Below are 24,998 nucleotides of genomic sequence, written 5' to 3' on the forward strand. Positions count from 1 at the left end.
AGGGAGAGATAGATCGGCCGTGATTGAATGGTGGAGTGGACTTGATGGGCCGAATGGCCTAATTCTGCTCCTATCAATTATGACCTTACGGCACAGGTCAATTAGCTTTTAGATTAAATATATTTTAAGGAGCATATCGGGAAAACAATGGAATATATGTGCAGTAGTGAGAGAGGGTTATCAACTGAGAGAGGGGATAAAGGCTTAACAGTCACACATAGTCTGCATGGAGAAGGTGTAGATGGGGGGAGATGAATGAGAACAGAGAGGGAGAGACAAACAAACAGATGTGTAGAAAGGAACTTCAGATGCTGGGATATACCGAAGATAGACGCAAAGTACTGGAGTAACTCAGCGAGAAAGAGGATGGTGATGTTTCAGGTTGGGACCCTTCTTCATACTGACTATGTGGAAATTATTTTAGTTCCGGTTTCTGACATTAAATGTGTTTTTCTATCTCACAGTTCCTGCACAGTTCTTTCTTTAAACCTCTCATTCTCTGTTCCCCACCTCTTTTTATTTACATCACCTCCAGACAGGTTAGTTTGATTAATGAACCCCAATCACCATTAAAGTCATTGAGTCACTGACCTCCAAACTATTGTAAACTTTCCCCTTATTTTCGCCATAACCTCTTCTTCTTTGAAATTAAAAATATGCTGATATCTACTTTTTAAAAAGTCCTTAACCTGCAATGTTATTTACTTTTTCTCTCACCACAGATGCTGTCCAACTTTCTGAATATTTCCAGCATTCTCTGTCATTAACCAGAAACTTTATTTTTTTCTCCCAACCACAGATGCTGTCTGACCTTCTCAACATTTCCAGCATTGTGTGTTTAATTAAAATTAACACTGTTACAAATATTCTTAATTTCCTTCATGACCGTGTTACTCTACTATTGTATCTACTACGTTTATGGACTACTCTTAAAGGACCATTAATCTGCAATTATCCCCCTCTTTCCCTTTGTGCTTTCATCACTAAATAAAAATTAATGGTTAGAGATGCTAATAGTACACGTGAGGACCTAATTGAAAGAATATGTTTCACAACACTATCTAATATATTTTGAAGCCTTTATCCCATTTAAAAACTCTATGCAATAGTAATCAAAAATGCAGTGGGTCTAGGCCCAGTGGGCACAGCCTCAGATTAAAAGGACGTCCCTTTAGAATGAAGATGTGAGGAATTTCTTTAGCCAGAGGGTGGTGAATCTGTGGATTTAATTGCCACAGACGGCTGTGGAGGCCGTCATTTGGTATTTTTGAAGCGGAGATTGATAGGTTCTTGATTATTAAAGGCATCCAAGGTTAAGGGGAGAAGGCAGGAGAATGGGGTTGAGACGGAACAATAGATAGAAGTGTGGAGCAGACTTGATGGGCCGAATGGCCTAATTCTGCTCCTAAGTCTTCTGGTCTTGTGATAAATAATTATATAGACACAACAAAGGCAAAGGAGAAAAAAATGTGACAGAAATGTTGGAATGCATGGAAATTAATCTCAAGATAAGGAACACTAGGATAATGTTGTGTGTACTGGAGTACTATCCACAGGTAAAACCATGACAATGAAGTAAGAAAAGAAAGTTGACTTAAAATGTTAAGAGAAATGAGTCTTGTACCTTTTCAAGTTCTTTATGTGCCATCACAGCTGTGTTTTCCCTCTTTGACTCTTCCTCGGCTATTTTCAAGATATTCTAACAAAGTTAAATTTAAAGGCATAAACTACTGAGCAGCAATTTCTTAAAAATAAAACAAAATGTTGACATATTTTTCTTACACAAATACCAGCTTTGTGGGGCAGCAAAAGAACTTCCGTAAAAAGTTCCACCTCGATATCTTGCTTCCCTCGAGGAGTAGTTTTTACCAGTAAAGTCCGATGGGGCCCATTCAACCACAATAAGCCGTAATTAGCCTTGCTGGGAATCTAATTCTCCACTGGTTAAGTGGTTTAGGTTCACAGGGCAAATCAACATTCATTTAATTATGTTTGGAAAGTTGCAATTTCTTGTGCCCAGTTTTTGGAAACATGACAGTGTATTTCAAAGTGAGTCATCTATTAAACTAGCTGAATGCAACAAAATGTTCACACCATGGTTTCCTAAGCCTCCGTGTAAAAGGGAACCCTCATTAAGCATGTTGAAAATATATTATTTACTTTGGTTGTGAAATATTTATGCATTAACAACATTTAACATGACAGTGCATTTCAAAGTGAGTGATCTATGAAACAAGCTGTAAGCAACAACATGTTCACATTGTATCTTCCTATGTCCCACATTAAAGGGGACCCTCATTAAATAAGCATGTTAAAAATATACTATTTATAATAGTTGAGAAATATTTACACATTGACATTTCATAGCTGTTTGTATTAAATTACATTTTGCTGTGCAGTATAGAAGTGGTGAAGTACTTGACCCAAACCTGCAATTTGGAGTAATGTGTTATTGATGTCCCATGGGAATGGTGGATTATCTTCATCATATGGAGTAATGATCACGACACTAATAAACAAAGATATATTTCCATTGTTCTCAAGTAATTTACCTGGACCAGTAGTTTTAAACGTGTTATCCTTTGAAAGGGGAGGATGAGAAATGAGGGGAACGGCAGGCCTCTACATTTGGGATCCTTCTCGAGTTCAGCCATCGCATTACGGAACTGAAGGCTGTTTTCCCTTTGAAAAGAAAGTATCATGTCAAAGGGTTGAGTTTTAACTCTCAAAACAGGTTGGTAGTGATCATGCCAGAGGTTCAACTACAGAGCCTGCAGAACAGTACATCAATTCAATCAATTCAACTTTAATGTCATTGCACAAATACTGAGTATGGGTACCACGAAATGCAGATCAACCTGCGCAGATCAGCCCCTTGGCTTTCAAGAAAGGGGAGGATAGTCAGTGGCTGATCTAGTCTCAGGAAATGGGGTTGCAATTTGGACATTATGGTTAGGCTTTATTTTATCATTTACATTTCTTGATTACATTTACATTTCTTGACATTTATCATTTATCATTTATCATTTACATTTTGGCCCACATCAAAGCAATGACCAAGAAAGAACACCATCTCTACTTCCTGACAAGGCTTAGGAAGTTCAACGTCCCCCAACAACCCTCACCAACTTCTACAGATGTGCTTCTACAAAGCACAGAAAGGAGCCGAGGTCAGTGTCGGTCAGCCATGATCATATTGAACAGAGCCGGTGGAGGTAGTTGAGGCAGGTACTATTGCAACGTTAACAAAGCAATTAGACAGGTAAATGGATTTATCAGGTTTGGAGGGATATGGTTCAAACGCAGGCAAGTGAGACTAGTGTAGAAGGGACAAGTTGGTCAGTATGGACAAGTTGGACTGAAGGGCCTGTTTCCACATTCTATGTCTCTATCACACACATTCTTGTTCAGACATTGAAAAATCAATGAAGCCTACATTGTTCGTCGATAGGCGGCCTCCTGATAGCTCTGGTTCGTGACGTATGGGATGTAAACGTTAAAATAGTCAACTGTGTGTTCGTACACAATATCACAGATATCCGAGATGACGATATCTTCCTCCACACGGTGCTCCAGATCCCGAAAGAATCTGAAAACAATGTACAGCAAGGTTTGACGACCATTGTTAAAGATTGTGAGGTGAGGTATCTACATATTGATGATGGACCTTTGTTGTCACATTTAAACTGTGACACGTAGTATCGATGTAAATATCTTACAGGGAGAGCTCAATATGAAAATAACTAAAGCAGGGCAAAATTATGATATACCTGCAGGATAGTCAGGTACTTATAAAGTATCTCCCTTTATAAGTATATTAGGAATTCATTTTACACTCATATACAGTCCTGTGGGAGTAAACCGCAATCATTCATTGCCATTCCCTCATTAACTTCAATCCTCTTGGAACTGCTACAGCCCATTTAGAGCAGGAGAAAAGGGCAGGAATTTTCAGGATTTTCATCTTATTCTAGGAGGAGAATAAGGAGATTCGGCCCATCAATCTAATCTACCATTCAATCGTGGCTGATCGATCTATCCCTCTCAACCCCATTCTCTTGCGTTTGCCCCATAACACCTGACACCCTAACTAATCAAGAATCTGCCAATCTCTGCCTTAAAAATATCTATTGACTTGGCCTCCACAGCCGTCCGTGCCAATGAGTTCCACAGATTTGCCAACCTCTGACTAAAGAATTTTGCAGCAACCTTTCACTCATTCCAGCACAGCATGAAGACAGCTTGGGATTGTGCAATCATCTGTATAATTCCCCAGATCTGATAGAAGGAAGAGCATTTGAAGTTGGTTGGTCCCCTCACTGTCCTGAGAAACTCTCATAGTGATGGCCTGGTGTTTAGATGTTACACTCCAGATAATAGCGATCATTAGTTGAAGAACCATTGCGGACATGAAGGTAAGATCTTTTGCCCAAAGGGCAGTAGGGGACTGGACTTCCTTTCTACATGGGTGGTAGAGGCAGAAACTTAAATCACATTTTATAAGTATTATGATTGGATTGCACTTGAAGTGTAGTGACCTGTAGGGCCACTGACCTAGTGCCAGAAGGGGAGAATAAACCTTTAAACTAGACTTTACAGATACAGTGTGGAAACAGGCCCTTCAGCTCATCGAGTCCGCGCTGACCAACTATCACTCTGTACACTAACACTATCCTACACACCAGGGACAATTTACAATTTTTACCGAAGCCAATTAACCTACTAACCTGTACTTCTTTGGGCTGAGGCACCCGGGGAAAAGCCATACAGTTACAGGGAGAATGTACAAACTCTGCACAGTCAGCGCCCGTAGTCAGGATTGAACCCGGGTCTCTGGTGCTGTAAGGCAGCAATTCTACCTCTGTGCCGGAGAGGATTTTTGGCACAGGAACCACAGGGCCAAAAAGGGCCCTTGTTTCTCTTAGTGCTGTTTCCAAGCAATGTTCAGTACAGAAAGGTACTGGTTCTTCAGCTGAGGGAAGACTGTAAATGGCAATCAATGTATTGCTAATCAAATACTGAGAATGCCTAGCATCTGTGTAACACTGAGTTAATTAATTATATTTAATGTCCCTGCTGTTGTGTTCGGATTTGAACCAATGTCTCCAGCTCATTAATGCAGATCTCTGCCTCACTGGTCCTGCAGTTTAGCCTCAAAATATTATTCTCACATGACTTATATAAACTCCTTTTGCAACGTTACCTCAACCCAAATGTAGCTGAAGGGCAGGTTGTGCAGAAGCTGATCTGAACAGAACAAGCTTCCCAATAATAACACCAAGGGCGGCATGGTGGCACTGCTGTAGAGTTGCCGCCTTATGGCACCAGAGACCCGGGTTCAATCCTGACTACAGTTGCTGTTTGTCTGGAGTTTGCATGTTCTCCCCTTGATCTGTGTGGGTTTTCTCCGGGTGCTCCGGTTTCCTCCCACACTCCAAAGACGTACAGGTTTGTAGGCTAATTGGCTTCGGTATAATTGTAAATTGTCCCGAGTGTGTGTAGGATAGCGTTAGTGTGCGGGGATCGTTGGTCGGCACGGACTCGGTGGGCCGAAGGGCCTGTTTCTGCGCTGTATCTCTAAACTAAACTAAACTTAATCCCCAAGTAATCTGTGTACATTTGAGTTTGTTTGTAGTCTATTGTCACAGTGAAAACCTTTTGATGTGTGCTAACCAGTGTGCTAACCAGTGTGCTAACTAGTGTGCTAACCAGTGTGCTAACCAGTGTGCTAACCAGTCAACAGAAAGACAAGAGGGATCCTTTTGGATATGAACCAGGATGTGGATAAATCCTGAATCTTGTTCAACATTTATCGGAGGCTAACTCTCAGTTGTGACATTAAATGGGATCAACCATTCAAATTATGAGTTCATGGATCATGCAATTTTTTCCTTCAGATGAAATCAATGAGACTTTTTTGGCCTGGCATAAGAGGACTTGATGTCCTTTCACTTACCGTTCACTAGCTGCTTTGATATCGAGGATGTTGGAGAAAATATGATGTTTCTCAATGGGACTGAGTATCTCACTGAGCTGCTCAGACTTCATGAAGTGGTAAACTAATATCTCCAGGCTCTTGTAGTAAGATGCTTCGGATGTGACCAGCTCAAACATCGCCTAAAGAAAATGTCGCTGTGATTAAAATGCATTTCAGTACATTCAGTTCTTAAAATATTCACAATTAAAATGTACATCATGCCAGATTTTAATGCTATTGATTTTCTCCTTTTAACTGCTTTGTTTTATATACAAACATATCAACAGTTTTAAAAAACATTCCATGAAGAGAATGCATATGCTCCCACATTAGTTATGTATCTGGATCCTACAGAATGATTGCAATGGGTTGCAATGATTATCTTATTGTGCGAGCAGGTTTACATATAATTCCATCATCTGTACAGTGCATCTGTACATTAGAAACTTTCACATTTCATAGGGGGACAGATATCTCCCCCTCCCCACCAGTTTACTAAAGCAGCCTGTCTCGTCTTTTTAGTTTAATTTAGTTTAGAGATACAGCGGGGAAACAGGCCCTTCAGCCCACTGGGTCCGCGACGACCATTGATCCCCGCACATTAACACTATCCTACACCCACATTTACCAAGCCAATTAACCTACAAACCTGTACGTCTTTGGAATGTGGGAGGAAACCAAAGATCTCGGAGAAAACCCACGCAGGTCACGGGGAGAACGTGCAAACTCCATACAGACAGCACCCGTAGTCGGGATCGAACCCGGGTCTCAAGCGCAGCATCTGCTGCAAGGCAGCAACTCTACTGATGCGCTACTGTGACTGCCCACGGTCACTTCTTATTATCTGTAGTGTAACGACTTTTTCACCAACTCCATCTACATCCAGAAATACCTCTTTGTTTCCTTAATTTACTTTTCATTCCTTATTCAGACTTCCCTTTCATGCTATTGATTTTTTTTTTTTCAGATTTCCAAATCACCCTGTGGCTGAGAACATGCAAACTGTCAGCAACATAGAAACATGGAAACATAGAAAATAGGTGCAGGAGTAGGCCATTCGAGCCAGCACCACCATTCAACATGATCATGGCTGATCATCCAAGATCAGTATCCCGTTCCTGCTTTCTCCCCATATCACTTGATTCTGTTAGCCCTCAGAGCTACATCTAACTTTCTCTTGAATACAGTGCATTCAGAAAGTATTCAGACCTCTTCACTTTTTCCACATTCTGTTACGTTACAGTCTTAATTTAAAATTGATTAAATTATTTTCTTTTGTCATCTACACACAATACCCTATAATAAAAAAGTGAAAACAGGTGTTTAGAAATTTTTTGCAAAGTAATTAAAAATAAATAACTGAAATATCACATTGACATAAGTATTCAGACCCTTTGCTATGACACTCAAAATTGAGCTTCGGTGCATCCTGTTTCCATTGATTATCCTTGAGATGTTTCTACAACTTGATTGGAGTCCACAGGTGATAAATTAAATTGATTGTACATGATTTGGAAAGGCACACTCCTGTCTATATAAGGTCCCACAGTTGACAGTGCATGTCAGAGCAAAAACCAAGCCATGAAGTTGGTGGAATTGTCCTCCGAAACAGGATTGTGTCGAGACACAGATCTGGGGAAGGGTATAAAACAATTCCTGCAGCATTGCAGGTCCCAAAGAGCACAGTGGACTCCGTCATTCTTAAATGGAAGAAGTTTGAAACCGCCAGGACTCTTCATAGAGCTGACCGCCCGGCCAAACTGGGTAATCGGGGAGAAAGGGCCTCGGTCAAGGAGGTGACCAAGAACCCGATGGTCACTCTGACAGAGCTCCAGAGTTCCTCCATGGAGATGGGAGAAACTTCCAGAAGGACAACTATATCTGCAGCACTCTACCAATCAGGCCTTTATGGTAGAGTGGCCACATGGAAGCCACTCCTCAGTAAAAGGCACATGACAGCCCACTTGGAGTTTGCCAAAAGACACCTAAACAAGATTCTCTGGTCTGATGAAACCAAGATTGAACTCTTTGGCCTGAATGCCAAGTGTCACATCTGGAGGAAACCAGGCACCGCTCATCACCTGGCCAATACCATGTGAAGCATTGTGGTAGCAGCATCATCCTGTGACGATGTTTTTCATAGGCAGGAACTGGGAGACTAGTCAGGATCGAGGGAAAGATGAACGGAGCAAAGTACATCGAACATCTCTGGAGGGACCTGAAAATAGTTGTGCATCAACACTTCCCATCTAACCTGACAGAACTTGAAAGGATCTGCAGAGAAGAATGGGAGAAACTACCCAAATACAGGTGTGCCAAGCTTGTAGCGTCATGCCCAAGAAGACTTGAGGCTGTAATCGCTGCCTAAGGTGCCTCGACAAAGTACTGAGTAAAGGGTCTGAATACTTATGTAAATGTGATATTTCAGTTATTAATTTTTAATTACTTTGCAAAAATTTATAAAAACATGTTTTCGCTTTTTTATTATGGAGTATTGTGTGTAGATTGATGATTTAAAAAATGAATTTAATCAATTTTATAATAAGGCTGCAAAGTAAAAATATGGGAAAAGTGAAGGGGTCTGAATGCACTGTATATCCAGTGAATTGGCCTCCACTGCCTTCCGCGGCAGAGAATTCCACAGATTCACAACTCTCCGGGTGAAAAGGTTTTTCCTCATCTCATTCTTAAATGACCTACCTCTTATTCTTAAACTGTGACCCCTAGTTCTGGACTTCCCCACCTGGAACATTTTTCCTGCATCTAGCCTGTCCAATTCCTTAAGAATTTTATATGTTTCATAAGATTCCTTCTCATCCTTCTAAATTCTAGTAAATATAACACCAGTCGATGTTTCATCATATGCCAGTCCCGCCATCCCGGGAATTAACCTGGTGAACCTACGCTGCACTCCATCAATAGCAAGAAGGTCCTTCCTCAAATTAGGAGACCAAAATTGCACACAATATTCCAGGTGTGGTCTCACCAGGGCCCCGTACAACTTCTGTAGGACCTCCTTACTCCTATACACAAATCCTCTCGCTATGAAGGCCAACATGCTATTAGCTTTCTTCACTGCCTGCTGTACCTGCATGCTTACTTTCAAAGACTGATGTACAAAGACACCCAGGTCTCGTTGCATCTCCCCTTTTCCAAATCTGACACCATTCAGATAATAATCTGTTGTCTTGTTCTTTCCACCAAAGTGGATAACCTCACATTCATCCACATTAGATTGGATCTGCCATGCATCTGCCCACTCACCCAACCTGTCCAAGTCACCCTGGATTGTCCTATTTGGTGATCTTGAGTTTCTATAGATTAAATATGGATTCTCCCATATCAGATATGAATAAAATATGAATATTTGATATTTAACTTATGAGTTGTACTGCCAATTATGTGTTTTTTCACCTATCCCATTTATAATTTGACGGATATCATCATCCATATAACCTCTAGAGTAAGTGGCAAGTTTAATATTCTTTGTTTTCAAATGCTCAGTAAAACCAAGGCCTTCATAAAGTATGTTCTGTTGGAGAGAATTACCATAATTTTTTTTCTATATCCTACCTCTGTGAAGGAAGATTTCTACATGTTTTCCACTTACATCATGACTTGAATATTAATATATGAAGAAAGGATTCTCGAATATTTCAAAGTAAATCAAATAGACCAGTAATTTCTTTCCTTGGTTGACTGATAAATTCTTAAATCACTAAGCTCAAATAAAATAAAACATTATTTTAGTGACAGTGATGAACCTTTCTTGCATTTTCAAGTGTGACCAATGTCAGTAGTGGTCATGGAATATTACAGATATGTAACAAACCCTGAACTCCAACTCTGAAACTCAACCTTTCATATTTGTCCCTAGACAAATTTGGAATTGCAGGACACAAGATCACCTTGAATAATGAAATCAAGCCAGTCCAGACCTTTGATAAGGCACCACTTAGATTGCACTTGTTTTTTTCACTTTTTCAGAATGCAAGTCATTTATTACACTGGGCAAGGTGGTGATGAATTGCCTTCTTAAACCACTCCAGTCCTACAGGTGAAGGTACTCCCACAGCACTCCAGTGAAGAGAATTCCAGGAATTAGACACAGTGATGTTGAAGCAACAGTGATATATTTCCAAGTGAGGTTGGTGTGCAAGTGTGAAGGGAATCTTTGGGTGAAAATGTTCCTCAGTGCCTGTACCCCTTGTTCTCATTCTCAAGTTAAGATAATGAAAGATGCTGTTAAAGTGTTCTGGCTTATTGTTTTATGAACAATAAAACAAAACTTACCCTTTTCAGTGCTCCCAATCTTTTTTATCAGATGTGTGGGATTTACAGTGATCTTGTTGCTTGATTTTGACCTTAATTTTGTTGTCCAACAAATGTGACATTTCAAATGCCTAATTTTATTCCCTGCTGCAAAAATTGATTTTGTGAAAGTGGATCGATGGGGAAACAATTTGCAGACTAGACAAAGTGGATTCTGGAACGAATAACATATTGGAGTGTAAAACTCGTCACAGGTCTTAATTTTATCTGCCTTTCTTACCTCTTGGAGTTTAATTTCCTTGCGACTGAGAGTACTCAACACTGTGCTGCTTCTTACTTTCTCTGTGTTCTGCCATAGTTTCATGCCCAGGTTATTCGTACTCGAGGTGAGTTTAACAGGTTGCAATGGCTCTTGAGCAGGAATAGTGGTGTCACTTTTCACTTCCTGAGGTTTGGCTTCATTTACAAATTCTGTCCTGTTCTTTTCAGTGCAATCCTGCATCCGCCTTGTCTCGATTTCTTGATACGTGCTCTTTTCCCGATATTCCTGATACAGAAGTTCTAGGATAAGACAAATTAGTGCCTTACATTTTTAAATATTTTTGGTGCCTGAGATCGATCAGCCTTGCAAGCATTTTGTGTGATATTGGCTGTAACCCTTGGTCATTTGTCGGGTCAATGGAAACAAAAAAGTCTGTGATCTATGTTATGAATTTCCTTTCTCTCTGGATTGCTCTAATGAACATTGCAGGATGAATAGAGGCAAATTGCAGTTGGATTAGCATTTTGATCCTTGTTCCAACATGAAACAAACTGAAGCATTCACCAGCAATATAACACATACTTATCCATTGAGATCTGTGGCTTACAAAGATTACATTTTCCTGTCCCTCAAAGACCCGGTGAAGATAACATTGGAACATAAAAACCTATTTAAAATGATGCACAATGCAGAATGTGGCTCAAGCTTCTGATCTTTAGATTGGCTGGTGGGCAATTAACCTTTGCCATCATTACAAAGGAATCAACAGCGTCTAAGATTGTTCCCACAGGGAAGTGAAATGAAACATAGTCATTTACTGCAATCAAGTATCCAATTTCATGGCCAAAAGGCAAATTATCCATTTTCCCTTCCGGCTACATTTCTTTTATTCATTCGCAGAGACTGGGCATTACTGGCAAATGCAGTATTTATTATCTGTCTATTACTCCCTCCTGACATAGCTGACTTTAGCTTGTTCCGCCACTTCAGTGGGCAGCTAAAGGACAAGCACCTGAGGCAAAGTACAGTCACCAATTTCCTTCCCTGAAGAATATTAAGAAAACCAAATAGATGTTCACAATAATCCAGTGTTTTCATGTTGGCAAAAGCGAGTTATTCCAGATTTACTTCATGATTTGAATTTACATTCTCCAAGCTGTTTTGGGAGGATTCAGGAACTGGACCAATTGTCCCAGTCACAAAACTGAACTAAACTGAACTGATATGTAGGAAGGATCTGCAGATGCTGGTTTACACTGAAGATAGACACACAATGTTGGAGTCACTCAGAATCATTACACTCATTACAGGCAGCATCTCTGGAGAAAAGGAATAGGTGATGTTTCGGGTCGAGACCCTTCTTCAGACTGTGTGTGAGGGGAGAGGGAAACTAGAGGTGTGAAAAGGCACAAAGAACAAATAAATGAAAGATATGAAAAAAAAAAAATTAGAGCCAGCACCGATGACCCAGGAAAGGTGGAGCCTTCTGAGCTTCTCAGAGCTAGTAACCTTCTGAACTATGCTGCCACAAACCTGAATTAAAAAAACATATAGAATTCTCAAACATGGTCTGAGACTTTTATGGGTATCTGATAACTCCCTCATTCTCCCAAGTACCAAAATTCCACTTAGGCTCTCTCCGAATCATCTCATGAGGCTGCAATTCCTGATGCCAACTTTAACTCCACTTTATCTCATTTTATAAATGCCATCAAATGTCGCTGTGTAAAGTCTTCAAACGTTGCAACATCCCATTGCTGCTGTGCTCTGGAATTCTTGTGTTACAATAATCAAACGGTATTTATTTTATGGGTGTGACTTTAAATATTAGAAGAGTTAGATCCGGCAACAGTGGGGATCCTGAGGACTTTGTTTGATGAATGGTTCAAATTAGTAAACTATTCTTAAACAGAATTACTTGCTAGGAGACAATGTGTTTCTGTGTGTGTGTGTTTCTGTCTGCGTGTGTGTGTGTGCGTGCGTGTGCGTGTGTGTGCGTGCGTGTGCGTGTGCGTCTCTGTGTGTGCGTGTGTGTGTGTTTCGGTGGTGTGTGTGTGTGTGTGTGCGTGTGTGTGTTTCGGTGGTGTGTGTGTGTGTGTGTGTTGGCGTGGGTGTGGTGGCGTGTGCGTGTATTCCGGTGGCGTGTGTGTGTGTGTGTGTGTGTGTGTGTGTGTGTGTGTGTGTGTGTGTGTGTGTGTGTGTGTGTGTGTGTGTGTTGGCGTGGGTGTGGTGGCGTGTGCGTGTATTCCGGTGGCATATGTGTGTGTGTGTTGTGGTGGCACGGATGCTGTCTGTACGTTCTTGCTGTAACTGCGTGGGTTTTCTCCGGGTGCTCTGGTTTCCTCCAACACTCCAAAGACGTACAGGATTGTAGGTTAATTGGCTTCTGTCAATTGTGAAATTGTCCCTAGTGTGTAGGATAGAGCTGGTGTATGGGATGATCAGTGGTCGGCATGGACACGCTGGGCCGAAGGGCCTGTTTCCTCACTGTATCTTTAAAATGAACAAAAAGGTGCAAACTATCGACCTGTCAAGGCTTCATCTCTAATTGCAGAAATGCTGCATCTTCTGGCGTTGACCCAGACTGGTGCCTTCGCTGAACCATTTGCACCAATGTCTGTGCTGGGGCATGGGTAAATCTGCTGGAGATCAAGCAGAGAGCAGGTAACTGCACAGGGACATTCGGGGAGGGACGGGACTCCATTGAGATAATTGTGGATCTGATCCAAAATGTTACTCCTCAGTGCATTGGTACAATTATTCAGCCTGCTAAAGCAGGAAAATGTCAACAACACACACACAGAGAGACATTTAGCCTTCTGAAGCACCTAGAGCTAATGACTATGTGCTATTGTTAAATCACCTCCCACACATTGCCTGCTGCAGTCACTGCACCTCGCCAACAGCTACTGTTTCACACGGATGCATTATAAAATCAACAGAAAGGGTGGAGGAAGGTGGGGGGGGGGGGGGGGGGGGGGGGGGGAGGGGTAGAAACAAATTGTGAGGTTTCAATGAATCCCAAATGTTTCATTTTAGTGAAGAAACTATTGACAAAAGCCTTGTTTTAAATTGCATTAGAAGTAACAGCTTGAAACATTCCAAGACATTGGCCATTCACAGTATTGTACCTATGTTTTCAATGAAATGCCAAACATTCTTGAACCTGGATACGGAAGCACATGCTGGAGAATTTCCATTTTGTTGTGAGCTCGCTTCAAGAAATCTGGAATAACACAGGAAGAGATGATAGTGAGTTACAAAGGAATATACAGTTAGCTAAACATTTATCTGGTTCCCTCCATCACTATATTCAACATATTTTGCATGCTCTGTGTGCATCCGCAGATTATTTTCTCTGCAGTTTCACCCTCTTTGTGCTCAATATCTTTTGTTTCCTTCCACCTGCCTTGAGACCCCACCACACATTGCCGATGCTTGCTATCAATGGCTTGTGCTGTGACCTATCCCAGACTGCTGCAGCTCATATGTTGAAGCACAGAAGCAAACATTGTGAATGCATTGTGTAAGGTGCAAGGGAATGAATGAGATTTGCATGACGCCTCTCATTGTTCCCATGGCACATGCGTCAAATATTGGTCATATTGATTCTCCTAAATTCACAAGTTCACAAGTTATAGGAGTAGAATGAGGCCATTTGGCCCATCGAGTCGAATGTGTACATTTGTATAAATGTGTGTAATTTACTCTGTCCATCTAATATTCTTTTAGTGACTGGGTGTGTATGTTTTAGATCATTTGTTCTTCCATTAGCAATCAAATGAAACTTGGAATATTGGAACAGAAACTAAATGTTGCAGCTACAGAGACCCATTGCCTGGTATAGAACAGCGGACAGACAACAATACAGCCCAGGAGCCGACCCCTTGACCTACAATGTCCGTACCAAACACGATGCCAAGTTAAACCCATCTCCTCTGCCTGCACACAATCTATACCTGCCTCCATGCCATGTATATCCATGTGCCTATCCCAAACCCTCTTAAATGTCACGAATGTATCTGCCTCCAACGCCATCCCTCACAGCGTGCTCCAGGCATCCATTACTCTCTGTGTGAAAACCCACGCATCTCTTTTCAAATGGAGCCCTTTCACCTTAAAGCTTTGCCCTCTGGTCTTTCTCACACTGGGAACAAGGTTCTGACTATCTACCCTATCTTTGCCTCATCATTTTCTATACCTCTATCAGGTCTCCCTTCAACCTCTGATACTTGGAAACAATCCAAGTTAGTTTAACCTCTCCTAATAGTTACTATTCTTTATATATAGTTAATAGTTCTTATATGCAGCATTCTGGTAAATCTCTCCAAAGCCATCACATCCTTCCAGTAATGGGGTGACTAGAATTGCGTGCAATACTCCAAATGCGACCTAACTATAGTCCAAAAAGCTGCAATATGACTTCCTGACTCTTATACTCAATGCCCCAACCAATGATGGCAAGCATACTGTGCACCTTCCTTACCACTTTATTTGTGTTGCCACTGGCAAGGAGCTGTGGACCTGGACCCCAAGATTCATCTGTACATTTACTGTATACTTACCCCTTACATCCAATCTCATACAGTGCAACACCTCACACTTGTTCGGATTTAACTTCACCTGACATTTCTCCGCCAATTTCTGTGGCTGATCTATATCCCGTTGTTAACCTTGTTTCCACAGAACTTCCTGCAGGAGGATATCTAATGGTGGATGTCACCAGCTACACTTGTTCCATCGTTTAGCTGGAAATATTCTGACCTACATTGTTGCTGAAGGTGTGAGCTGCCCAACAGTACAGCAAGAAAATGGAAGAAGCTCCAACTGAGAGGAGGCTGACCAGGCTAGGACTGTATTCCTTGGAGCGCAGGAGGATGAGGGGTGATCTTATTCAGGGGGATATAAAGGTGAGAGGATTAGATAAGGTAAAGTATTTTACCCATAGAAGTGGAATCAAGAACCAGAGGATCTTGAGACGAGGTGAGAGGTGAGAGGGGAAAGATTTAATAGGAACCTAAGGGGCACCTTTTTTTTAACACAAAAGGTGGTGGGTATATGGAGCGAGCTTCCGAAGGAGGTGGTTGAGGTAGGTACTATCACAATGTTTTTTTGAAACATTTAGACAAGTATGTGGATAGGGTAGATTTAGAGGAATATAGGGCAAATGCAGGCAGATGGGACTAGTGTAGATGGAGCATGTTGGTTGGCGTGGAGAAATTCAGCCAAAGGGGCTGTTTTCACGCTATATGGCTTTTACTCACCAATATCTCTTGTGTTTGTGTTTTGAAGGGAGGCACAATTATAAAAAACAAATAGTTCTTATTCAATGTGTGTGATTGGGATAGAGGAAGGCAGAGGGGCAGGCGGTGTTGGGGTCAATGTTCATGACGAGGAGGAGAGAAAAAACAGATCTAAAATGGGATGCAGCAAAAAAAGTTGCGAAACTTCTGCAATATGGTTTCATCATTTTGTTGAGTTGTGTCCCGTATAATGTTACAGTCCCATGAATACTGGATACTGGGATCGCCTTTCATTTATGTATGTCAATATCAGCAGAGCAACAAATCCAGTCTTTGAGTGAACACAGGCAGCGAGGAGTGCCGTTCACAGACCACGAGTTGGTTTAAATTATGATTTAATTTATCTCTTCCCATCTAAATTATGAATTCTGGGCCAGCCCTTCTTGCAAGTCCTTGTTCTTAAAGTGTGAAAACAACCCATGTGTCGCTGAGATGAAAGAATAATGTACACAAAAGTGCCACTTTACTTATTTCAGTTTTAAACATAACCAATAAAAAGTAAATAAAAAATGCAATGAAAGCAGCGATTTCTGTCAGTTTAGGCGGAACATTTGCCAGGTCAGGAGTTAACCTAATTGCACTTTAGCAGGGATCTGTTTGGGCTCCAGATAAAATTATTCTTCGCAGCAAATAAATTATTGAAATGAGATGGTTTTATGATTTATTTTCAATTCTATGTTAGAGTTTCCTATCCAATAGAAATAGCATTTAACATGTTAATAAATTAATTCGGTATTCATAAAACAAATAATGTGTGAGTGAATCTGAATTTAGGTGCTCAAGGTTGAGAGACGAAACATTGTTATTTTAAACTGATTGTGTTCTACTTGCATGTCATTCACTTTATTTTGCCAGATACTTCTTACCTGCTTGAGCTGTCTTTCTCATGAACATCTCCCGGTGAAGATGCTTTTAAGCTTCGTTCTTCAGGAGGCTGAGTTTCTCCGAGATTGCAGGAACCGAGGTCATTGGTCAGAATCTTTGTGCAAGTAACTTTACTCGGAGTTGAAATGGAGCTGGTTGCTTTATTTAGAAGATATTCAGTGTTCGAGGCCAGCTGACAGCTTTGGGAGTCACTGTGTCTTTGTGAGTGGTTCTCTTTTTGCTTATCATTTAGTCCAAACACTGGCAAAGGCCCATAACAACTGGGCAGCATTTTCGTATCACTGCGACTCCAGTCCCCAGGCTGAGGATTCCTTGATACAGACGGCCTAAACCAAAATAATCAAAGCTTTTTATGCTGCCAAACGACTAAAATATACCTGTAATTTGTAAACAAAACTAGTGCAACTTATGCTTTAATTTTTTTCAGTTTTTAATAGTTATAACCAGCAATTTGTAATATAAAATTTAGAACTGCATAGTGGTGCAGCGGTAGAATTGCTGCCTTACAGCGCTTACAGAGCCAGAGACCAGGGTTCGATCCTGGCTACAGGTGCTGTCTGTACGGAGTTTGAACGTTCTCTCCATGACTTGCATGGGTTTTCTCAGAGAACTTTGGTTTCCTAACACACAACCATACAGGTTTGTAGCTTAATTGGCTTGGTATAAATGTAAAAATTGTCCCCAGTGTAAGGTAGTGTTAATGTGCGGGGATCGCTGGTCAGTGCAGACTCAGTGGGCCGAAGGTCGGTTTTTCGACCTTCTGAAGAAGGGTTTTGGCCCGAAACGTTGCCTATTTCCTTCGCTCCATAGATGCTGCTGCACCCGCTGAGTTTCTCCAGCATTTTTGTGTACCGGCCGAAGGGCCTGTTTCCGCGCTATATCTCTAAACTAAACTAAACTGAAAATAAATGTTAAAAATCAAACAAATTTAAATCAACGACACTCACCACGTCCAGAGTAATTGCCAGAATAATCACTAACAGCTACTAACGGGCCTGTCCCACGAGCATGCGACTCCATGCGGCAAGCGCGACCTAACGTGGTCCCTTGAGCTGTACAGCCTCCGATCGCCGGAGCCGTATGGAGTTGTGCGGAGCTGGTCCCAACATCGCGCGGGGCTCCGAAAAACCGACCGTGTTCAAAAATTCTGCGCGGCAACGGCCTGCCGGCCCGCAGCTGCCTCAACGCCGTACGTCACTTGCGAACTTCCCGCGGACTTCGCTCGAACTTCATGTCACTCACTCGACCTCCGCGTGGCCCCCGCTTCTGGTTTGGTCGCGCTTGCCGCATGCAGGCGCATGCTGGTGGGATCGGCCCTTTAGGTCGCGCTTGCCGCATGGAGTCGCATGCTCGTGGGACAGGTCCTTTAGATGTCGATCACAACGTTTTGGTTGATAGCCAGCTTATTGACACATTATTGATAATTTCTCTTTGATTAGCAAACGATCAAATGGGAACATTGATCACTGAGAAAGCCTAATGCAGATTGGTTGATTAATATTTCCAGTCATGATAGGATTGATCTTAATACTGTCAACCAATGAGAACGATGCATGGTCATAGTGAGCCCATTGTGGCGACTGGAAGGTAGCCGGTTCGAATCCCGCTTGGAGTGCATACTGTCGTTGTGTCCTTGGGCAAGACACTTCACCCACCTTTGCCTGTGTGTGAATGTGTGTGAATGTGTGTGAGTGATTGGTGGTGGTCGGAGGGGCCGTAGGCGCAGATTGGCAGCCACGCTTCCGTCAGTCTTCCCCAGGGCAGCTGTGGCTACAGAAGTAGCTTACCACCACCGAGTGTGACTGAGGAGTGAATGAATAATGCGATGTAAAGCGCCTTGAGTATTAGAAAGGCGCTATATAAATCCCATCCATTATTATTATTATTATTACATGTGACAATAAATAAACTAAACTATCAGCATCATTCCCAACAGTGTCCCCTGAATCTACACTAGGTCTGGGGATGTCCACAGTTCTTGCAGAAAGAAGTCACAGGACCACACTTATGATCAATGCTATGGTTTAATCCCACACTAGAAAGGCATCCTGGTTTGTAGGTCAATTGGCTTCAGTAAAATTGTATATTTTCCCCAGTGTGTGCAGGGTAGTGGAAGTGTGTGGGGGTCGCTGGTCGGCGTTGACTCGGTCGGCCAAAGAGCCTGTTTCCATGCTGTATCTCTAAACTAAACTAAAGGGCCTGCCCCACTTGGGCGTCATTTGCATGTAATTTACGCAACATCATTTACGCGTCACGACACGCGACGCACAACACCTGCATGAAGCGTGAATGACACTCAAGTGGGACAGGCCCTTACGTTTCTGAATGTGCAGACTACAGACTCATGACTGCTAAATGAAAGCAGCCTGTGTACAATCAACCTACATGGCATAGAAGTATAATCTTATTCTTCTTCACAGGATTCTGACATGTTCAATGTAAAAACTCATTCCAAGTCCTGTGCCAGGAATCTCCATGGTGACTGTCCTATTAATCTACAAAATCGAATGACGGAGCCATTACAATTCTCAGACTTCTGGCATCAGCACCTCTCTCTCTCTCTCTGTTGTTTGACCCTTGTGTTCTTTACCTTGGAGGTTTTGTTTATTGTCCCCAAAATAAAATGAGCACCACAGCTGTTTGCAAAGTGATGAATTGCAGATGATGTATGAATCATCAGCATGTATTGCTGTGAAGGCTTTGTTGTTGTTTTTCTGTGTTACACTGTGTTCGAGTTCAAACTTGAGAGCAAGGGCTGACTCATTAGAAGCTTATTTTGTAATTGTACATCGAGATTTTAAAGGGGAGGGGAGGAGTTGGGTGGAGTTGGGTGTGATGCACTGATGAAACCTTTCCAGTCTAAATGTATCTAAATAAACAGAGGAACTCAACATCAAACAAAGCTAGAATCATGTATCTGTACACTGTGGACGGCTCGATTTTAATCATGTGTTGTCTTTCCGCTGACTGGTGTGCAGGCAACAAAAGCTTTTCACTGTACCTCGATACACGTGACAATAAACTCAATTCAATTCAACTAGAAACAAGCAACTGCACGCGCTGGTTTACAAACAGGGACATAAAGTGTCGGAGCAACTCAGTGGGTCAGGCAGCATCTCTGAAGAATATAGAAACATAGCAAATAGGTGCAGGAGTAGGCCATTCGGCCCTTCGAGCCTGTACTGCCATTCAATATGATCAAGGCTGATCATCCAAAATCAGTACCCCGATCCTGCTTTCTCCCCTCGATTCCGTTAGCCCGAAGAGCTCTAACTAACTCTCTCTTGAAAACATCCATTGAATTGGGCTCCACTGCCCTCAGTGGCAAAGAATTCCACAAAATGTTTTTCTTCATCTCAGTCCTAAATGACCTACCCCTTATTCTTAAACTGAGACCCCTGGTTCTGGACTCCCCCATATCTGGAACATTTTTCCTGCATCTAACCTGTCCAATTCCTTATGAATTGTATATGTTTCTATAAGATATCCTCTCATCCTTCTAAATTCCAGTGAATATAACCCCAGTCGATCTATTCTTTCATCATATGACAGCCCCGCCATCCCGGGAATTAACCTTGTAAACCTACGCTGCACTCTGTCAATAGCAAGAATGTCCTTCCTCAAATTAGGAGACCAGAAATGCACACAATACTCCAGGTGTGGTCTCACCAGAGCCCTGTAACTACAGTAGGATCGCATTGCTCCTATATTCAAATCTTCTCGCTATGAAGGCCAACATGCCATTTGCTTTCTTCACTGCCTGCTGTACCTACATGCCTACTTTCAGTGACTGATGTACATGGGCACCCAGGTCTTGTTGCACTTCCCCTTTTCCTAATCTGACACCATTCAGATAATAATCTACATTCCAGTTCTTGCCACCAAAGTGGATAACCTCACATTTATCCACACTATACTGCATCTGCCATGCATCTGCCCACTCACCCAACCTATTCAAGTCACCCTGCAGCCTCATAGCATCCTCCTCGCAATTCACACTGCCACCCAGCTTTGTGTCATCAGCAAACTTGGACATGTTACATTTAATATGGATAGGTGACATTTCAGATCGGAACCTTTCTTCCGACACTACAGAGCTGGAGCAGTAAGAGATGGTGTCACAGACCACACATATAAACGTTGCCCCTTTGACTTTTCCTATGGAATTTGTAAACTACAGTTCAGTTGGTAATACCTTCAATGCAAGAAAGTCCCAATCCGCTTATTTGGGTGCAAATATTGGGGCTAACATGTGTAGGAAGGAACTGCAGATACTGGTTTAAACCGAAGATCGACACAAAATGCTGGAGTAACTCAGCGGGACAGGCAGCGTCTCTGGAGAGAAGGGTCTCTACCCGAAAACGTCATCCATTCCTTCTCTCCAGAGATGCTGCCTGTCCCACTGAGTTACTCCAGCATTTTGTGTCGCTATTGAAGCTAACAATCCCGGTAGTGCTACACTATAGATGCCAGAAACCTTGAGATGAGCTCTTAAACAAAGCACTTTCTGCTTCCCATTGGACATAACAGGTCAAATAGCAGCCACTAATTTGTGAATGGTAATGAACTTATCCCCAATGGTCCAGCACATATTTAGCTCTCACTTGCTATGACTAAAAATATACATTATTATTCCTAGAATTAAATAGCTGGGAGATTATGTGTGAAACCTGCCTGGTCTGTTCCCATAATACAAAAGGGACTGTTTCAGAGGTACTTCACTGGCCATGAATCACTTCAATGTGTCGTGAAAAGGGACACAAAAGTTGCTGTGTCAATTTAAATCAATTTTGGCGCAAACGTACATGTCCTAACCATGTCATTGGGGCATTTGAGATGCATTGGTGCAATCTTTGTTCAAAATATTACATACAATTCACAGAACGGAAACACGTTAGTCCATTTACCCCATTAGTCATTGTTAATGCTCCTTATTAGGGTCTGTTTTAATTTCCAAGGCAGCGTGTGTTTGCAGTCAGACAAATGAAGGTTACAAGTTTAGGAGCTAGAGGCTGTAGATGCCCAAAGTGAAACATAGAAACATAGAAAATAGGTGCAGGAGTAGGCCATTCGGCCCTTCAAGCCTGCACCGCCATTCAATATGATTATGGCTGAAAGAGTGCTCTGATCAGATGCTGGATGATACAATGAAGGCACCAGATATTTCTTCTCTCAGAGTGTAGTGAGTCTCCGTAATTGTCTGCCTTTGAGGATAGTGGAGGACGGATCATTAGATATATTTAAGGTGGAGACAGATGAATATTGGAAAGATCAGGTAATTGAGGGTGATTGGAAGCTGGCACAGAAGAGGAATTGAGGCCAGCATAGATTAGACATAATCATAGCAAATGGTACATCAGGTTTGAGGGGCCAAGGTAGCTGGCTCCTACTTCAATACTCATGGGTACTGTGGGATTGGATATGTGGTTGGTCTGTTAGGGAGGATCATGACTGGTAAGTTATGGTAAAGCAGTCAGATGATGATGATTTTTTTTTAATTCAGAAAAATTAGAGAAGGATCCTCCATTTTTGTGAAGATGATTCTATTCTAGAGAGCCCAGCAAAAGGTCTCTGCCGAGTATATTTTGTCAAACAAAGTGACAATCAGATGGACACAAAATGCTGGAGTAACTCAGCAAGTCAGGTAGCAAGATGCGGGCTGAGTTACACCAGCATTTTGTGTCTATCCTCAGTGTAAACAAGCATCTGCATTTCATTCCTGCACAAAATGACAATCAGTGTGGTTGGCTTGTTCATGGTTACATTGGTTAAAGAGAAAGATATTAATAATCCCATAATACTTCCCCTGAGCATTGGGATAACACATGTGTAGGTGTACAGCCTGAAGCAAAATAAATGGAGATATGAAAATCTGGGAACTGGAAGCTAAAGCGCAGGAATCTTGTTTTGTTCTCTCTCCTTCAGTTCTGTTCAAAGTAGGGCAAAGAACAGCTGGTGTAGTTAATGAAATTCAGTTGAGGATGGTACCAATGGACTCAATAATCCAATAAGAAGATTTTAATTGAGCTAAGCAGGCGTTAAATTATCTAACAAATAAATCTGGTTCAAGTGGCTGCCTCCAGTTTAGAGCTGAATTGGGAAGTAAAACATTATCTGAAAGGAATGGATTGAGATGAAGTTCAGGGGCAACAGGAACAACACAAGGGGGTGAGGTTAATTTGAAAAAAGGAAGGCAAAAAGGAATATTAAAAAGATATGATCAAGGAACTTAAATAACATAATGAAATATTCTACAGGCACTAACTAAGAAAGAGAAATACAGAACAAGATTCAAACTTCTAAGGGAAAGATAGAATTAAATGACAAACAGATGACAAAAATGCTTTGAATAATAATTTTGCTTCATCAGAGCCAAAGGTAAATGTGAAATTTGAGGACGAGTTTAAAAAATATATATAACTGGATTTCAATATAAAAGAGGAGAAATATTTGTAAAGGTAATCAAACTTAAAAGGGATTAAATCCCTTGTCCTCCATAAATTTTAAAAATATAGCAAAAAGTTGGCAAAGGTGTGATTCCATACAGTTAATAATTCATTGGAAGAGAGTATAATGCCGTAGGGCTGCATACATTTGTGGCACATCAGCAGAGTAGTTAGTGAAAGTACCTGGGATCCCAGGCTTCACAGCTAGAGGCACAGGGACAGGAAGGTTGATGTAACATTGGTTTGTGCAACTGTGTCAAACTCTGATCACCACTTGTTTGTAAATGTCCTGGAGAGGCTGCAGAGGAGACTTATTAACAGAAACAGGTCAGGCAGCATCTCGGGAGAACATGGACTGGTGACGTTCTGGGCCAGGATCCTTCTTCAGACTGGAGGGTCCCACCTCGAAACATCACCGATCCATATTCTCCAGGGATACCGCCTGACTTGCTGGGTTACTCCCAAACCCTTCAGTCTGAAGAAGGATCTCGACCCAGAACGTGACCAATCCATGTTCTCTTGATATGCTGCCTGACTGGCTGAGTTACTCCAGCATTTAGTGTCTTTCCTGAGGAAACATAGATTGGTTGCAGGATGATAGATTACAAATGCAAGGTTTAACTAGGGAGGCTGGAGTTGTCCTCCTGGGAACAAAAATGTGGAGCAGAGACTTGATCAAAATGGTGAAAAGACCACAATTTGCTTTGATAGGGGTGGAGCAGTGGTAGAGTTGCTGACTTAGTGCCAGAGACCCAGGTTTGATCCTGACCACCGATGCTGTACATTCTCCCTGTGACCGCGTGAGATTTCTCAGGGTGCTCAGGTTTCCTCCCACACTCCAAAGATGGGCAGGTCTGTAGGTTAATTGGCTTTTGTAAATTGTAAATTGTCCCTAGTGTGTAGGATAGAACTAGTGTATGGGGTGATTGGTGGTTGGCATAGACCCGATGGGCTGAAGGGCCTGTTTCCACACTGTCTTTCTAAAATCTAAAGAAAAGCGGTCTCCATTAGCATGGTTTAAAGACCATGATACACAAAGTAATAGGCAAAAGACACCAGGGGGATGCGAGGAAAAATATCTTTAAGCAGAGGGTGGTTTGGATCTGGAATACTTTTTCCTTAAGGATCTCAGGAGCAGAGTTAATCCCCTGCAAATAAAGTCCTGGCTTACCCAAATAACCTAGACCTTGAGTCCTGGCAACATACTTGTAAATCATCTTTGCACTCTTTCCAGCTGAGTGACATCTTTCTTATAGCAGGGTAAATAAAGGTGTGCACAGTACTCCAAGTGAAGCCTCACCAGTGTCTTGTACAACTGCCTCCCACTTTCCAGATGTCCCTTTATCTGCAAACAGTCTCACCCAATCAACCTCCGCAAGCTCCCGCCTAATGCCTCCAAAACTGTCTTTAGCCCAATTTAAGAACTTAATTTGTGTTCCAGACCTATCTCTATAACTCTTTAGAAACTAATATGGTTATGGTCATGGGTCCCAAAGTGCTCATCCACAAACCCTCTAGTCACTTGCCGTGTTCCTCAAGAGGTGGCCTGGTGTTGTGCCCTCTCTGGTACGGCCATCTACAATTTGATTAAGGAAGATTTCTTGGACACATTTAACAAATTCCACCCATCCAAGCCCTTTGCCTTGTGGGTGACCCGGTCAGTGTAAGTGAAGCAAAGAGTAGGAGTAAACGGGTCCTTTTCACAATGGCAGGCAGTGACTAGTGGGGTACCGCAAGGTTCAGTGCTGGGACCCCAGCTATTTACAATATATATGAATGATTTGGACGAGGGAATTGAATGCAACATCTCCAAGTTTGCGGATGACACGAAGCTGGGGGACAGTGTTAGCTGT

General features: G+C 42.0%; 1 protein-coding gene across 3 annotated transcripts in view; it reads right to left on the reverse strand.

Annotated features, from left to right (window-relative positions):
* ngef (neuronal guanine nucleotide exchange factor) overlaps positions 1-24,998 on the reverse strand; it is a 69,008-nt gene that overhangs the window by 17,929 nt on the left and 26,081 nt on the right. For all 3 annotated transcript variants that reach the window (XM_033031049.1, XM_033031051.1, XM_033031052.1), the window contains 7 exons: positions 16,681-17,025; positions 13,643-13,737; positions 10,530-10,810; positions 5,957-6,117; positions 3,437-3,589; positions 2,553-2,682; positions 1,625-1,699 (listed from right to left, as the gene is read on the reverse strand). In XM_033031049.1, coding sequence (XP_032886940.1) covers positions 1,625-1,699; positions 2,553-2,682; positions 3,437-3,589; positions 5,957-6,117; positions 10,530-10,810; positions 13,643-13,737; positions 16,681-17,025 — 1,240 coding nt within the window. The remainder of the gene's footprint in view (positions 1-1,624; positions 1,700-2,552; positions 2,683-3,436; positions 3,590-5,956; positions 6,118-10,529; positions 10,811-13,642; positions 13,738-16,680; positions 17,026-24,998) is intronic.

Source organism: Amblyraja radiata, chromosome 13 (assembly GCF_010909765.2).
Source record: "Amblyraja radiata isolate CabotCenter1 chromosome 13, sAmbRad1.1.pri, whole genome shotgun sequence".
NCBI lineage: Eukaryota > Metazoa > Chordata > Chondrichthyes > Rajiformes > Rajidae > Amblyraja > Amblyraja radiata.